Below are 17,195 nucleotides of genomic sequence, written 5' to 3'. Positions count from 1 at the left end.
GACTAGCAGTGAAATGTTGATGGGTAAGCACTCAGAGCAAGAACCTTAAGTAGAACTTTAAGATAAATTACTTACTGCCGTGGCGCAGCGACACGAAGCGGATATTGGCCTCTGACACTAAGGAAGGCCATGCTTCTCTGTCTAGTGCCGTTTCTGTCCAATCGACAGCACCGAGCTCGTTCAGATCTTTCACGATCTCATCGCTCCAGCGATACCTAGGACGCCTAAGATAAATTACGACCCGTAAAATCGTAGTTGTTTGGCGCATAACCGCATTGACACCGTTTAGGTACGTAGTTGTTCTTTTGATGAACTTCCTTGATGAGCCCCGCTCCAAATTTTACAGTTAAATGATTCGTTTCCTCAAATCGTCAGATGACAAACAAAAGTCACTAATTACTAAAACAAATTTAAACAAAAATCGACCTTCTTTTAGTACTAATATGGTTCACTATGGCTATGAACTTGTGGTGGTACTTAGTGACCTTTGCTTGTCACCCGACGAAATATTTCCAGAAAATATCGTCGCCATCGTCGGGTGACAAGCAAAAGTCACTAAGTATACTATCAAAAAATTAAAGTTTATAGTCCAATAATTTCAATGGTGTTAGTAAATGACTTTTGCTTGTCACCCGACGATATGCGATCTAATTACCTACTGCAACTCCATTTATGTACAAAACGGCTTTTATGTCACAAACGTAGGTAAAATTTTATTGCTTCATAATAAAATTTTAAAATGGATTAGAATAACAGTAAAAATAAAACTTTTCATCTAACCACCAACCCTGTCCAAGACGAGGGCTAAGATAATTATCTTTTTTACGCAACGCACCCGCTTCAGTTTTAATAACAGGATAAATGCTGCGGAAGGCTTGTCGCTGACGCGGAAGGAGGGTTTCCCGACTTGCCTTTTGATTAATACCTCACTTGTACGAGTACCATCCAACCGTACCATCCCAACAGATTTCAACCTTACGCGATCGACATAAAACTTACAACTTGTCTAAAGTTTCTATCCTATCGTCACTCGATTACGCAACAGATGCATTTTATTCTTCATGTAATTTTCTTCACATTTTTCCCGACATGATAAAGTGATCGTTTTTAATTTTACGAGAAATTAGGTAATGATAGACGGCGTCTTTCTGATAAGTGTTTGCTTGTAGGGGCGCTTCGGAGGGGCACATCCCTAGTGTTTTTTTAAACTTATTATGAACTGGTTGTAAATTTGGTGCCGGGTGTATTGGATTTTAAGCTTTGTTTAATAACTTTCTTGTTGGAAAAAAATGCCACATTAGATAGAATTACCTACCTTATTTATTATATCGTTTCAGTCAATTCTTGCAAAAATACATTAAGTAATTACAAAGACATATGTAACTTCGTATAAGATGAATACAGTCTAAGGAAAAAAGGTGCCTCGGAAATCAAGAAAATGTTATTCTTGGATAGATGGCGCACACACCTTTGGCCTATGCTCGGTTAGATGGCGTGACGACATCGTTTGATATTTAACAATTTTAACACATAGATAGCAGTGAATGAACATGGGTCAAAATGATATAAAAATAATAAAATCATTTATCCATAAATATACAATTTTTTGATAATTTTATACGTTTTCATTTTGAGTTTTAGTCGTGTGTCGATAGATGGCAGTTAATTTACGGTGACTACATAATTTACTATGACAGAACCCCTCTATACTATCTATTCTCTTTGGTAATTATTAGCCGAGTTACATAGGTTTCTTCACTTCTAGAATTTGAATTATTGCTTTAAGACTGTACCACTACTACTATACCTATACCTGGGGCCCGTTGTCAAAAGCTTGTAACTTGTAATACAACAAGAGGATGCCTCTTTTTGACAGCTTTTGTTAGAAAGGGGCTTCCACTTGTACCTATTACAAGTTACAAGCTTGAGAAACGGGACCCTGTTGTCTATTTACAACATGGGAAACGTATAATCTCCAACAGTAAGTAATATTTTTAACAAGAACAATGATACGTTATCTAGTAAGACACTCGACTTAACCCACAAACAAAGCCATGAAGACATAAAACTTTAATACAATCGATACACCGCCACTCCCCGTTCCATTGAGGCAATAGATCAAGCTTAAAAACCCTAATTTTACGGCTCAAACACAACCCTCTATCAGGGAAGTACACATCTTCAACTGGCTCGTTATGACTCAATCGAAGGTAAACAGGGGGGGTAAGTGTCTAGTAAATTGTAGGTTACGGTCCAATTGGTAAAGAAGAGAAACGTGGCATTAGCGAATCGATCAGTAACGATGATGGTTATCGGTCGACGTATTAAATATATACTGCAGTTGTACTTTTTTTTTGTACCTAGACTGTAGACATATAAGGATGCCGCTTAGGTTTATAGTAATATTATTAGGTAGGTACTTACCTATATGTCACTTAGGTATATAAGAAGATACGTCTAGAGTCTTTCCACGCGATTATCATTATTGTATTATCATATGTAGTGTGGCGTCTATTTTATCAACTTGCACAATTGCTAGTTTTGATAGGTAATTATCATTATAAATTTAAGACAATTTAAACTTAGATTAATGTGTGAAATTCGCTCGGTGATTAGAATAAAAAATGAATTAAAACAACAATCTCTAATCTAATTTGTACCTCACCCTCACCTTATACCTCAACAACTTAAGGCAACTTTTACCTCAACATGCCTACGGCATTTTTACCTATAGCTTATAAAATTAAAAAAAAATTAAACCTTAATAAAGAATAGTAATATAAAAGATATTGCATTTCATAAATAAATCCTGCATCACTGACAGCCTTACTCTGAATATTATTTTATTAAGCTATCCCTCATTCAATTCAGACGGATAAAAGCCGATTAATTTCACCTATGAAAATTAAATCATCCCCGAATGAGGGCGGTCAGTGACAAATGTCCAAGCTGTGACGACCCCGTTACATCTCGACATGGACTAATAGCGCCATCTATCATGACGCTGCGGTGTCCGGTTTAATGTCTGTTGCCGCCAGGTGCCGCGAGGTGGCGCTAATGATATCGGGCCGCGACAATAATAAATTGGGAAAGTTTGTTGTAAAATTAAAGTCGAATTCGTAAATACGTTTGTTTTTGCTATCTTAGAGTTTGCAAATTGTTTTTATTTTATTTTGATCTGATGACTACATTTTTTTGTTGGTGTGTAAGATTTGACTAGATTTGAGTAGCTTTGCTAGCATTACGCTTAACCACATCGTATAAAATATATTCTAGCTTTTAATATAATTAAAATATAGCGTAATGTATTTCATTTTTACTGTTATTCTCGTAATTCATTGTGGGACACAAACACTCACATCTCTTGGAGCTTACTTACTTGTTTGCTAGTTCCACGTTAATCGGGTAGATGGCGTAATCTTCAATTCTCGCAGTCCTACTTATAGACATTGAACGTAAAAATAAAAACACGTTTAATGGTTATTTAAAAATACTAAAATACTGTAATTTATGCCTGATTAAAATTCTACGAGAGTAAAAAAATCCCTCTATCAATATGTACATTTATCAAAAATTCGTTAATTAGCTGAGAATAATTTTAATTAATTATCTATTGATCGTTGGTAAAATATTTAATTTTAGGAGCTAGATCGCTTATGACACATCTCACTTTAGCGGGTAACATTGATCTTTAAAAAATCCGTCAAATTAAACAACAATAGATTCTTAAGAATGGGCAATGTAATCTCTTGGGGCTAAAGTAGTGCGATTACCATCATTAACCCAATGAGTGTGTTCCACAGGTCCTCGGCAAGAACGGCATCCGCGGCTGGCTGGACGGCAGCTCGGAGAAGTCCAACTGGCTGAAGCTGGTCCGCTCCACCAACTACCCGCAGGACGTCAACGTCCAGCATCTACTGCTGGCTGGACAAGTATGATTGTTTTATATGATTTGTTTAAATTAAAAAAAATTAAATATCATTTATTATCAGGCAACTGAGATCCATAGCTACATACCTTACAAACTAACGTACATACAATAATAAAAATCCTACAAGCTAAAATTTTTTTCGGCGACACGGCGGTTTTCAGTTGTGTCGCATGTTCCGGTGTAGGATTTGGCAGATTCCCCCGGAACCGCCGAAACACCACACCCTTCGACCAGAAGGGCGGCAGATTTTTGTAGCTTCTTCTTCCTCGCTTCTTCTTCCCGGCAAAATGCCGGGATAACGGCATTTTGCCGCGGCTCATGGGAGCCTGGGGTCCGCTTGACAACTAATCCCATGATTTGACGTAGGCACTAGTTTTTACGAAAGCGACTGCCATCTGACCTTCCAACCCAGAGGGGAAATTAGGCCTTATTGGGATTAGTCCGGTTTCCTCACGATGTTTTCCTTCACCGAAAAGCAACTGGTCAAATGATATTTCGTACATAAGTTCCGAAAAACTCATTGGTACGAGCCGGGGTTTGAACCCGCGACCTCCGGATTGAAAGTCGCACGCTCTTACCGCTGGGCCACCAGCGCTTTTTTTTATATTTATACTTCAGTGATATCACAGACTACACAGACGCCGAATTACGAGTATGAAGCGCTCACAAAGAGCACGAGTTCACCACACATTGATGGGACAGTTTTTGGTATTTGTAAAATGCTACGATTTGAGCAACACAACTACATATGTTGTATTTTAAGTACCTACACCATTTTATACCTACTATAATAGCCCAGTAACACCCCTAAAACTAAAATGTTAATTTAATATTTTTAATGTACACGAGTACTGGTCGTACTTGCGGGTGTAACTGAAATAGCCATGTTGTCTGTACATGTTCGTACATGTTTTGTGATCGTCACGAATAAAAATCGTTTATCTTTTTTTAAAAATAAGCAGTCGCGTTTCTATACAAAATTTATTTGGGGGCGCTTGTGTGGTGACCTCGGTTGTCTTCGAATTGAAGTGGTTTGTGGGTTTTCATTCTCATTTATTCTCATATACTTACATACACTTCCGAGAAACAGATTTGGGCGGGCCTAGATTCAAACTCCCAACATCCGGATTAAAATCGAGTAAAAAATCCGGCTTTCACTTAAAAAAATAAAAGTCTTATAATAATTATAAAAACATACAATACATAATGACCTCGTATATCAAAAATAATCACAATTCAAAAAGCCCAACGAATACGCCGAATCGTTATCACGGCAGCCCTCATTATTGCGTCTTTTATGTCACTACCCCAATCAAATTTGAATGTAGAACATTGGGTACTTCCGGTGGCAGAAAATCGGTGTTCGCCTGAACAACTGTGTCCCGCTTCCGGTCAATCGAAGGGGAGCAAGCGTCCCTACCGCACCGTCGCGTTTTGCGTCATATTTAACGTGAAATTAATGATGCTATCCTTTTCATTTGGTGGCTTAAAGAGCAGGATAGGCTTGTAAAGTCGATGTGGTAAGTCGCGGATGGTTGTGAGTCGCGCAACAGATGCGGTGATTAGATCCACGTATTGTGCCACTTTGGGAGGTTAAAAGCTATTTGATATTTCACCCCTGTCAAGGTTTTGAGATTTTCATTTGATATTACGAGTTTTAACGTTTTTATTATAATCAGGAGTTGGAATAAAATTTGTTTTAATGGCATATTTTCTATGTTCGGTTACAATGTCTAATAATGTCAATTTTACACTTTAGCCAAACTACTAAAACAATATGAATTAGTTAATATTAAGCAGAACATTTTTCACCACAGAGTTTATTTCATATTTTTCCGACTGTGCTATGAAGTCGAATTTTTGTTTGGAACCATCATTTTCTAAGCAAAACCACGGACTTCATCATCATCATCATCATCAGCCTACTCTCGTTCACTGCTGGACATAGGCCTCTCCTATTGCACGCCACTGAGCACGATTTGCTGCAAACCCACGGACTATGGACCTAAAATCGACGTTCTAGCATTAAAAAACCGGCCAAGTGTGAGTCCGACTCGCGTTTATAGGGTTCCGTACATATGTCCGACTCACGCTTGACTGCAAATTTGTAATAGGTTTTCCTGTCATCTATAGGTAAAGAACTATTTTGTGTATTTTTTTTTACATTTTAGTCCCAGTAGTTTCGGAGATAAAGTGGGGAAATGGTCATTTTTTGGCTATTTTCTTAAATAACTTCGAACCTACGTATGTATTTAAAAATTATAAAAAAAATATGTCCATCATTGGGTCACTAATTTACATATGTGTACCAAATTACAACTTAAGGAGCATTCCATGAAATTGTCTACCGTTTGTCCCGTACAAACGCGAGTTTTCTGAAGATTTGCAGGTATACAAGTTTCCTTTTCTATGACATATGGTCAAAAATATGCACAGAAAAATAATCGCCTGCTTTAAATGACGATAAAAGGTCGCAACACTGGAAATTAAATGCGTTTGTACGGGACAGCCCGTGGAATGCTCCTTAATTGGTCCAGTAGTTTCCGAGAAAATAGCCTGTGACCGACGGACAGACAGACAGACGCACGAGTGATCCTATAAGGGTTCCGTTTTTTCCGTTTGAGGTACGGAACCCTAAAAAGTATTAAAACAGTAGCGTTCGCACCAGTTTGATAAAATTCTTCAGAAACACTACGTATTAAATCCATAACAAATGACCTCCATATTCCAGGTTTGGTACAAGGTGACGCGGGACATCGTGTCCGGGCAGGAACTCCTCCTCGGCCCCCGGACCCCTCTGCCGCTGCAAGATGTGCAAGCAGCTGCTGGTAAGTACACTATACATACATACTTGTAGACCACAGCCCCACGGATCCGGGTATGCCCTTAAACTACGTCCAGGACCCGGGTATGTCCTTAAACCACGTCCAAGACCACCGGTGGACGGGCAGCAGCGTCCCTCAAATTCGGTGTACTCAACTGCGATCGCCAACCCGCCTGCCAAGCGGTTGAATATGAACTGGGGTGACTAATGGATTTGCTGGAATAAAATTATCAAGCGTGGCGATTATGGCATTCACCCCCCAAAAAAGGGGGAGGCCTATGTTCAGCAGTGGACGAGTCGGACGGACAGTCTTATGGCTGAGATGATGATGATGGGGCTGTCCCATGTGTGATCCTTGAGGTACTCCAAAGTTTAAAGTTACAAGAGCAGATATACAAAATAAATAATTTAATTAATATTTCGCGGTTATTGACAAATAAATACGAGGCATTATACCACCATACTTGGAGACCTTATTCTTCTTCTTTGGGCTTTCCAAGCTGAGGGTTGTGAATACCTACTGAGTTAGATGTTCTTCGACATAATTTTCGTGGATCCTGCAACTGCCCCGCCCATTTATGCTTACACAAGTAGAATTGATTTAATATAAACAGTATTAGTGAAAACTCTAACAAACGCATTTACTATTATTATGGAAGTCCATTTCATCATCATCATCATTTCAGCCTATATACGTCCCACTGCTGAGCACAGGCCTCCTCTCATGCGCGAGAGGGTTTGGGCTATAGTCCCCACGCTAGCCCAATGCGGATTGGGGACTTCACATACACCTGCTTCTTTTTTTTTTTTTTATTGTTTATTAAGAAACAAACGGTTGTATACATTTACAGTTGAACAGAAAGATATGATAATATGCTTAAACCTACAGTTTCCTCAATTAAAAATACGACAGCTAATTACAGTTATAATTATTACTTTAAACAAAAATATCTGAGCTATAGCTAATTTTATTTATCAGGGTACAGTCGAAGTCGCAAAAAATTACATTATTATTAGTAGTTTATTCATTAATTCCTTCACTGTACCAACTTCATAATATATATATATATATTGTCTATACAAAATAAAGTAGTTGTAATATACCTGCACACTCACATATAGGTACCTATATAATATATGTTTATTTATTAAATGCAAATTAAATGATCCTAATTATTACTTAAATGCTTTCTTAACATCATATATCGAGCAATTGAATATATCGACTTCAGACAGTTTTGAATTATTATTAAATAACCTACAAGCACGCCTAATATAGTTATTACGTGCATAACAAGTTCTAGTTTTAGGTATTCCGAATAGCTCCTTTTTGCGACACATACGTTGCCTGCTGCGAGGGACTTTGAACAAAATCTCCTGAAGTAGTGGGGGAACATCTAGATGTGAGTGAATTATTTTGTAAAGAACAATAGCGTCGGTACAATCACGTCGATCACTTAGTTTTTGCATATTATGATAATTTAGGGAATCGTCATAATTTACATAGGTGTGGCCAGTTCTGAAATCTAGTGATTTAATAAATTTTTTCTGTAACCTCTCAATTCTATCTGTATGGATAGCATAGTAAGGTTTCCATACTGCGCACGCAAATTCAAGATGGCTCCGAACAAAGCTATTGAAAAGAATTTTGTAGGTCGAGGCATTTCGGAATGGCTTCCCTACGCGTAAAATAAAACCTAGCTGCTTATAGCATTTTTGTAAAATAGTATCGATGTGCGGAGTGAATGTCATTCCGGAATCCATGACGACACCTAAATCTCGAATCTGCGATACTCTATGCAGATTTCGATTTGATAATGTATAATTAAAATCTAAATTAATCTTTTTTTTTGAAAAAGTAATTACAAAACATTTATCATAATTTAGAAAAAGCTTATTTTCTTTACAATATCTCTCTACGTTAACTAGATCTTCCTGTAATAGTTTGCAATCTTCTCTATTTTTAATAATTCTGAATAATTTGGTGTCATCTGCATAGAGTAATATATTTGAATGCTTTACATATTCCGAGATGTCATTGATATATAACGTAAATAGCAATGGGCCCAGATGCGACCCTTGAGGTACTCCAGAAGTTATATACTTTATTTGTGATGTAAACCCAGATAGAACGACAGCCTGGCACCTATTTTCAACATAAGATTTTATCCATCTAAAGAGATTGCCGTGTATACCGAGACGCCAAAGCTTGAGTAAGAGTGTGCTGTGACAAATCTTGTCAAAGGCCTTGGCAAAATCGGTATAGACGGCGTCGACACTACACCTTTCGTCCATGGCATTTAAAATTTCATTTGTGAAAGTAATTAAATTGCTATCTACGGAACGTCCCTTGTAAAAACCATGTTGGTGGTGGCTTATATGGAGACGGGCAGCACTAAATAGCTGATGAGTGACAATCTTTTCGAGGATTTTGCCAAATTGGCATAATTTAGATATTGGACGATATTTTTCAATGTCAGTAGAAACGGGACCTTTTGGTATTGGAGTCACCCATGCCTGTTTCCAAATTTTGGGAACACAGGCCTTATCTATGGATTTGGAAAATAGTATTGTGATAGGTTCAGCTAGTGACGAAGAGCAATTTTTAATTAAAAGGGGGTGTATCCCATCCGGGCCAACGCCCTTGTTGACATTTATTGTGTTTAAGTGCTTTAAGACAATATTGCGGTTAATTTCAATGGAATTTAAATCTATTGGGGGATTGCAGGGTGGATTTAAACTAGACATGTCCAAAACATTTGATGTCGCTTCGAAGTCCATTTGACCATATTTAATATGTATGACTTTATAGCTACAACAATGATGTTGTCATATGTCTATAAATCTAAGTACTAAACTACCATTAGTTCAGATCAAACCAGGTGGCCTAACTCTACTAGCCCAAGCGAAACTGACACTTACCTACATCAATTACCACGATTTCCAAGAGCATCTTACCCACATCTTGCTCTTTATTGACTGGCAATCTGACCTAACTTTGTAGAGAACTTTACATTTTTTTTTTGGAGTGAAAACTTCTTTAGCGGCGGTGTGCACTTTTTGTGATGGGGAAAAAATGTTAAACTCGCGACAGGTCACGTGACCGAAGACAGAGACGGACACGTGACCTGATCGAAAAACTGTTACAATGTCATTGAGTTTTCACTTCTGACGGCACTCCCGGAGTGCAACCCGTTGTTTTTTTTATCAGTCAAATAAGTAACACAGCATTACAGTAAAACCAAGGCACTATATTATCGGAAGCTTTCTCATAAAATGTACAGGAAAACGTAAACTAGAAAGTAAATACGCTGAAGTTGCCCCTGAAGCGGGTAGGTTGTACAGTCGACGTCAAAGATATGTTTACACTTTTGCACCTTACTCCTTTGTAATAAGGCGAAAAATGTAAATATATCTTTGACGTCAACTTTACCTAAGTTGTGCGGGTGCGTTGACGTTGAATCACGCTTCACGCTCGGGCGGGCCGCGGTAATTGGAGTCACCTGCCGAGTCAAACGTGTGACCCGAGTGTGGGCATACTTTACTATATAGGTCGATCTTATTTTACATTGCCTTTGCACTGTAACAGCCTGGGATTAGTCATACATAGTACAGTGAAACCTGGATAAGTGGGATCTCAAGTGGGATTTGCTCCTTGGGATTTCACGCGGCATTAAAACCAACTTCGAATGAACCTGAAATAAAGGTACATTTCCATTATATGTGCCAGCTTTTCAATCAAATAAAATAGTTAACGGACCATGTAATAAAACTGAAAACCCTGGTAATTTTCTGCCGGCCATTTCAGAACCTCGAGCCTCATTTAATCGGGTACACGCTGTATTCATAAACAAAATCACAGGGCAGGGACACGGGACACGGCACGCGCATGCGATGTTTAATTTAGATAAATCGCGAGGAACGCGACGCCGCGCCGCCCTATGTGAACACGCATTACGGCGATGCGTGTGTGCTAGGTACGGCATGCGACTTGCTGGATGTGCCTACCTGGAAGAAAAACATGAAAACTTATACATTTTATAATACTGAGGGCTAACGGCAAATAATTTCAATCGTCGTAGAAAAATAAGATTGTAGCCAAACTCTCCGTTAATTATAAAAATATATGCTTTCGCTACTGTACTTCACTAAATAAAGAAAACAGAAACACAAGTAGAAGTAGAAGTACCTACTTAGTCTTATTTAATTATTTCGAGACTATCAGTTTAGTTTTATGACAGAAGCACCATAAGTTAATCATGACTGGGTGCCTACGTATTTAATTTAATTTAATAAGCCACTTAAATTCTCATCAGATACCTTCTATAGGTAATTCTTCTCAGGAATTTCCCAGATATCAATGACATAGCTATTCCTTTGGCAATTCCATTGTCTCTACCTCCGTATAGAGGTGGTCGGGTCTTCAGCGCTCCTGTTTCCGGCGCTCGCGCAGCCGGCCTGTGCGTGATTTATGCCCCGACTAATATCACCCCTACCGTAATAACTGTAACGTCCTAATGACATTACTTTCCAGCAATAGTATTATTTTTATCACTGCTGTAAAAATGTAGTAGAGCTAGACCAAAAAATGTTTGCAACGATATTGACAGCATACGCAATAAAAGTGTTACCTATTTAGACGTCATAATTTCATAGGAGTTTGACGTTTAAAATAACACTTGCACTGAGTGTGCTATATCAGAATCGTAGCAGACTTTTCTTGGTCTAGCTCTACGTACCCATATTAAGTGAGCAGCTTGGTTGGATTAACATGAGTGTATCCCCGAGAAAACATCTTGTCCAAAACATTACGTAACTATTAATTAATTTTCAAAATAAGCAATTTTGGCCTAACAATAATAAATTAAAACGCTCATGTGTTGCATCGAAATATTAGCGAACAGAAGGGTACAAATAAACAATCATCATCAAGCCAAACGAATGGACCAAATCCGCCCACATATGCCCAGTATCAGCTGCATGACACTCCAATTCTACCACAATGACTCTTAAATATCCCTAATTAGGATCGATTTGCAGTTCCATTCCATTTGTCATAGGCCGGGGTTGCGCAAGACATGATGGATGGGGTCTTTATCGCATGAGAGAATTCTATTGAATTTATTAATTTCGAGATAAGTCCGATTTTGCGAAAGGATTAATGCGAACAGGCGCGTGCGCAAGGTGAGCGTGCCTATATGACGTCCGCGCAATGATGATGGATCGTCGGTCTCCAAATTGTATCTTTCGCTTGGAATTGTCAAGCTCCCCAATAGAATAATTAATTTTGAACATGACTCGTATAATAGTAATTCAGCTTCTCTTGATATATGCGAGAATCCATAATATACCTATTACAATTTATGCTATAGTTTGAATCATTCAAAGTTTAATGCAGGACATATAATTTCATATGGCCGAGAAATTAGGTAAATAACAATCCATCTAGGATTTGTTTTATGTTTTTACAAAAGTGTAGATGAAATTTCCAGAATAATTCGCTGCCGATTACTGCCTACCTGCTTACACACACGGCACACACCTACATTACCTCATCAGATACCAGGATACAACTGCTTTTTTTCGGCATTAGCGCCAACTTCAGTTTTTCTACCTCTAGCTTATTTACTAATGTAGTAATTTGTTACCTACTACAAATTCACATATCTATTATAAAAGCACCTAATATGAATGTCATAAAAGCTTAAAAATAATCTGTTTAACAATAATAATTTCAACCCTTTATTAGCCGTGCGTACGCAATCGGCCGTAATGAATGAGCCACTGACATTTGTCATCGCGCAATTGTATGAAGATTAAAATTGATGACGTTGCATTGTCGGCCGGTCGGCACACGCACTATTGTACCAAGCGTTATCGCGATGCGTGCCCGGTTTTTAGAAATAATATTTTTGCTGGATTAATTATGTTATGTAAATGCACTTTCTAGACAGATTGACGAGAATGTTCGAAAAAATTAGGCAATAAAATTAAACAGCTAATTTATACTTGAATCTTTAATTCCTGGAAACGCATTATCTCCTAGTTAACCCCACACTGCTACTGTTAACAGTAATCATAACTTAAAACATTACCTGCGCAGATTTTTGAAACTAAGTACAAGTTTAGTATGTAGTAGTATAAATAATTATTGCCATGCCTCTACTTACCCTTAACATTTAATGAATAAAATATATTTCAGAAGAAATGCGTCTAGCTTCAATTTGCACTATATTATACTTACACAATGTTACCACAAACCAAATAACGTAAAAACTGAAATTAACACGTCCCTGGATCGCACTATTCCCCACGACACACCATGATTAATCAAAAAATTAAGCAACAACAATGGAGTTCCCCCATTACGCTCACAGTCGCCGTCCCACACCGCGTGTTTATTTAACAATCAAATAAATATTACCGACAATAAAATAGAAATATTTCAATTTAATATCTCCGCCCCCGGTGAAGGGTTAAATCTGGCGTTGCATTTGTCGTTTTTTGTCACCAGATTAGCTCGCACCTATCTTGATGTTACGCGAAATTTAATAATTTACATTTTGCGATTAATCTTGATCGTGACTTCGTTATCTCATAGTGGATCTGTTTTGAAACGGCCGATGGGATTTTTTACTGTTCAACATAATGGACTTGACTCACACATTGACCTAATTAATTTTACGCTAGCATAGCCCGGGCTGTTCACTACTATTATTTTACCCCTTGTCTAGTAATTAAGCCCTATTGCGGTAGTTTAGTTTCTGAATTTCTCGGTATTTGACTAAGTGCCTATGGTGTATTCAATCTTGTATTTATCCCTCATCCTAAGAGCCCACTTATCATAACTAATCATAAGGTACGGTACTGTCACCGAGTCCGTTGGCAAAAATATGATTCTAATTTTATTGAGACTACTTAGCTGCCCTATTCGAACTTTAATATACGTCAATTAATAGATCTCGAAACGATATGGATTAGATGTGTCAGTGTCAAAAGTGATGTTTTTGTTTGAAGAAACGACACATTTCACACTCATATATCTATTTCATATATTTTCTCGATCTATTAACTGACATATCTTGAAGTTGGAATCGGGCCGTAAAAGTAACCTGCTGACTTGAAAATGAACTCAGGGTAAATGTGTTAATAGAAAGCCTTGTAGTTTGTCGAAGCCAGAAATGTGTTAGGCCGCCTACGGGCTCCCAACGGTCCCAGATAAAGTGTGACCTGCAACGCATCTCACACATCCTGGCCGACAATGGCAATAGGTTCGCGCCGGCGCCGGCGGCTTCGGGACCTCGACGCACCTTACGTAGTGTTGGAGCCTGCGTTCATTTTGAAAATAATAATATATTCTAGATCTCTCTAGTTTTCTTGGGCTTACTGTGAGACTACGAGTAGATCGATTTTTGTTGGATTTTCTCACAAATACTGTCATAGGGACCAAACCAAGTAAGTATTTATGAGATTACATATACCTAATAACATAATATATGGTTTATAACATAAAATATGTACCTAACAAATCACATAAATGAACTTTTTAGTTTATTTAAGATAAAATTATCATTAATCTACGCATTGTGTTCAAATAAAATAAACCAACAAAATATTTCTTCAGTTTTTTCTAAACTTCTCATTTGTTTTTTTTGTATACTTCTCATTTGTTTAATGCAGTTTTAGAGCAATTCTTGTATCCGAAACTACTATTTTCTGTATAAGTTTAATAATATTATTCATACCGATATCTCTTGTACTATGGCATCCACTCCACACGCCGCGAGCGATGATAGGCCTGTTCCAACTAGGAAGTGAATCGAGTCTCGATAGAAATATCGCTATACGATGTTCATGTGTGGCATATGCTGCTATTGAGATCGCATCAATATTGTTTACCCCAGAATCGATTGGTCCAATGTCCTAGAATACTAGCCAACCCATACTACCAATAGGTATAGGAAAATGTGAAGGAGATTTTAATACCGACTTCAGAGGTTCCGTGAAATGGTAATGGGATCTTGTTTTGAATTTACGATGGTAACCAGTTGCGAGCTTATATGGACTCTGTAATATTTTCTAGACTAGATTTTTAAATCGGTAGACTTAGGTGGGTATAAAACGTACCTATACAATGTAAATTAGAAAACTATTTCAGTCCAAGCTTTCATTCACGTAGGTGGAAAAATTAATGTTTTTTCTATGCATAAGCAGTCGCTGTGGCCTTGCAACTTTAGGTGTCTTATACCTATCTACATGTTTTAAAGAATCGTTAATTATGGACTGTGTTCTTATCGCTTTAGCTATTATGATATTATATTTAGATATCAATTCACACTACCGCTACCTCATGACCTTATTTTGTAGTTAAAGCGAGAATTAAATTAAAATAATATAAATACATAATTAGCTAGGAACAAATGACTGTATGCATTCCCGCTTTATGTTGCTTCAACTTGCTGATAGCACCATTACACAGTAACATACAAACGCCACTAACTCACCCTCAGAGGGAACGCAACATACATAATAAACTTGATATTTCCCTTATCACCGCGAGAAACAACAGGTGCAGGGCAGTTTGTCCTCATTATAATGGCCAAAGATCGGTAAGTCACCGTCACGGTGCGCGCGCGCGCGCCATCTGTGCCGTCGTGGGAAAACTTAACGCCTGCGCCCTACGCAAAAATAATCGTTACGTTTCCCATACAACACCACCGTGGGGTACGAGTATAAGATAAGAATATGGAAGTAGAACATATGTCGTAGGTAAATTAATGGAACTGCATGTGAAGGTGGTGGCAGAATGCATACCAGACCAGTTGTATGAACAATAAAAGCACATAACACCTTTATTAAAAGCTAGGAATAGATAGGGTCATAGGTTTGTCTGCCAGACACCTCTGTCAAATAGATCTGACGGACACATTTGTACATTTACTTATATCCCTAGCCAAAAATTTGCAGTTGTTCTCTGGTTAAAAAAACCTACTCTGTCTTAATTCTTACTGTTAAAACATAACTCGTGCTGTACCTTATTCTATATGCAAAAGATAGAACATTATTCGGGTCCATTCATTTACATTCAACGTCAAAAATATGTTCACACGTTTGCACCTTACAACTATGCTATAAGGCGGAAAATTTAATCATGTCTTTGACGTCGACTGTACCATTTAAATAACATCGATTCCCTCAATTTTGCATTATACAGTATAAATACTGAGGACAGCATATTGTGCTATTAACATCAGTTATCGTTATCGTCGGCGCATCGCGCATCATCAACAAACAATTACAGTGAAGCGTGCCGTCACCTCGCGTTGATTGATAAAAGCTCCAGAATCTATCAACCATCGACTATTAAATGATGTGCGTGTCTACTCGGCAGACCTAAAAACATAGAGAATAACCCTCTGTATTACTGTAGTTTATTTGAAGACACAAGTATTTTGAAAAAGTCGATCCGAATATCTGTTGCCGAAATCTCGATTTGGAGTCTAAACAAGCAGAACAAAACATAAACAAATAAACATTAACTACACTTACTTCACTCGACCATTTGTTCAACCAATCATATTTTATATCTATGGTTCTAGATGACCAAGTCAAATGAGTTTGTTTATTTAGCTATCAGTTTTGTGTTAAATACATAAAATAATAGACTATGCTACTCGTATGTATAAGTAATAACTTTTATGATGCAATCTTGTGATTGATTGAAACATTATCTTGAATCGTAGAACAGGACAAGTATTTAGTTCAATAGTTAAAACCACATCCTCTTGCACTCCATTCCTGTATAATTACTTATTTAAATATATTATAATACGCTCCTAACACTAAAAATGAAATCAGCGTATTAAACCAATTGCGCATTTAATTAACAAAAGCCGTTATTGCACGCTCAGATGATTTTTTAACCCCCGGTGCAAATGTCGGGTCAAGTGAGCATATTACCCCACAGGTGGGGTCGGGGTGGGGGTGGCCAACCCCCTGATAATTTGTAACAAACACTTCAGTGCTTTGTTGACATCAGACAGTCCGGTTGACCTCTGATGGTCTCTTGTATCATCCTTGTGAATCACGCGACAACTATCTTCATTTTTGAAAATTTAATTTCACAGGTACGTTTATATTATTCCTTTAAAATCGATGTTTACTTTAATTGTAGCAATTTATTTGCTGTGATTTATGTTATAATTTAATTACTTGTCAGTCGAGTAACAATTAATAGGTTTAAGTAATTATATCCTTTACTTCAAATCGGCATTTAAAGAAATTAATCGCTACCTACAACAAAGGGCATCGGTGTCACTCAAATAACAATCTCCCGTTTAATCATAATTGAAAAGAATTAATCAGAATGATATTTATCCAACCCTCACAGAGCTCAAACAAAAGTAATAAATCCTTTAAACTGTCTTTGTACTAAATCTT

At 37.6% G+C, this 17,195-nt stretch overlaps 1 protein-coding gene across 5 annotated transcripts in view; it reads left to right on the top strand.

Annotated features, from left to right (window-relative positions):
* The window catches only part of LOC134672469 (histone-lysine N-methyltransferase MECOM-like), a 134,391-nt gene that overhangs the window by 103,938 nt on the left and 13,258 nt on the right, over positions 1-17,195 (top strand). For all 5 annotated transcript variants that reach the window (XM_063530401.1, XM_063530403.1, XM_063530400.1 and 2 more), the window contains 2 exons: positions 3,804-3,932; positions 6,663-6,759. In XM_063530401.1, coding sequence (XP_063386471.1) covers positions 3,804-3,932; positions 6,663-6,759 — 226 coding nt within the window. The remainder of the gene's footprint in view (positions 1-3,803; positions 3,933-6,662; positions 6,760-17,195) is intronic.

The sequence above is a fragment of the Cydia fagiglandana genome, chromosome 17 (genome assembly GCF_963556715.1).
Source record: "Cydia fagiglandana chromosome 17, ilCydFagi1.1, whole genome shotgun sequence".
Lineage (NCBI taxonomy): Eukaryota > Metazoa > Arthropoda > Insecta > Lepidoptera > Tortricidae > Cydia > Cydia fagiglandana.
This window is presented reverse-complemented; position numbering and strand designations above follow the sequence as displayed.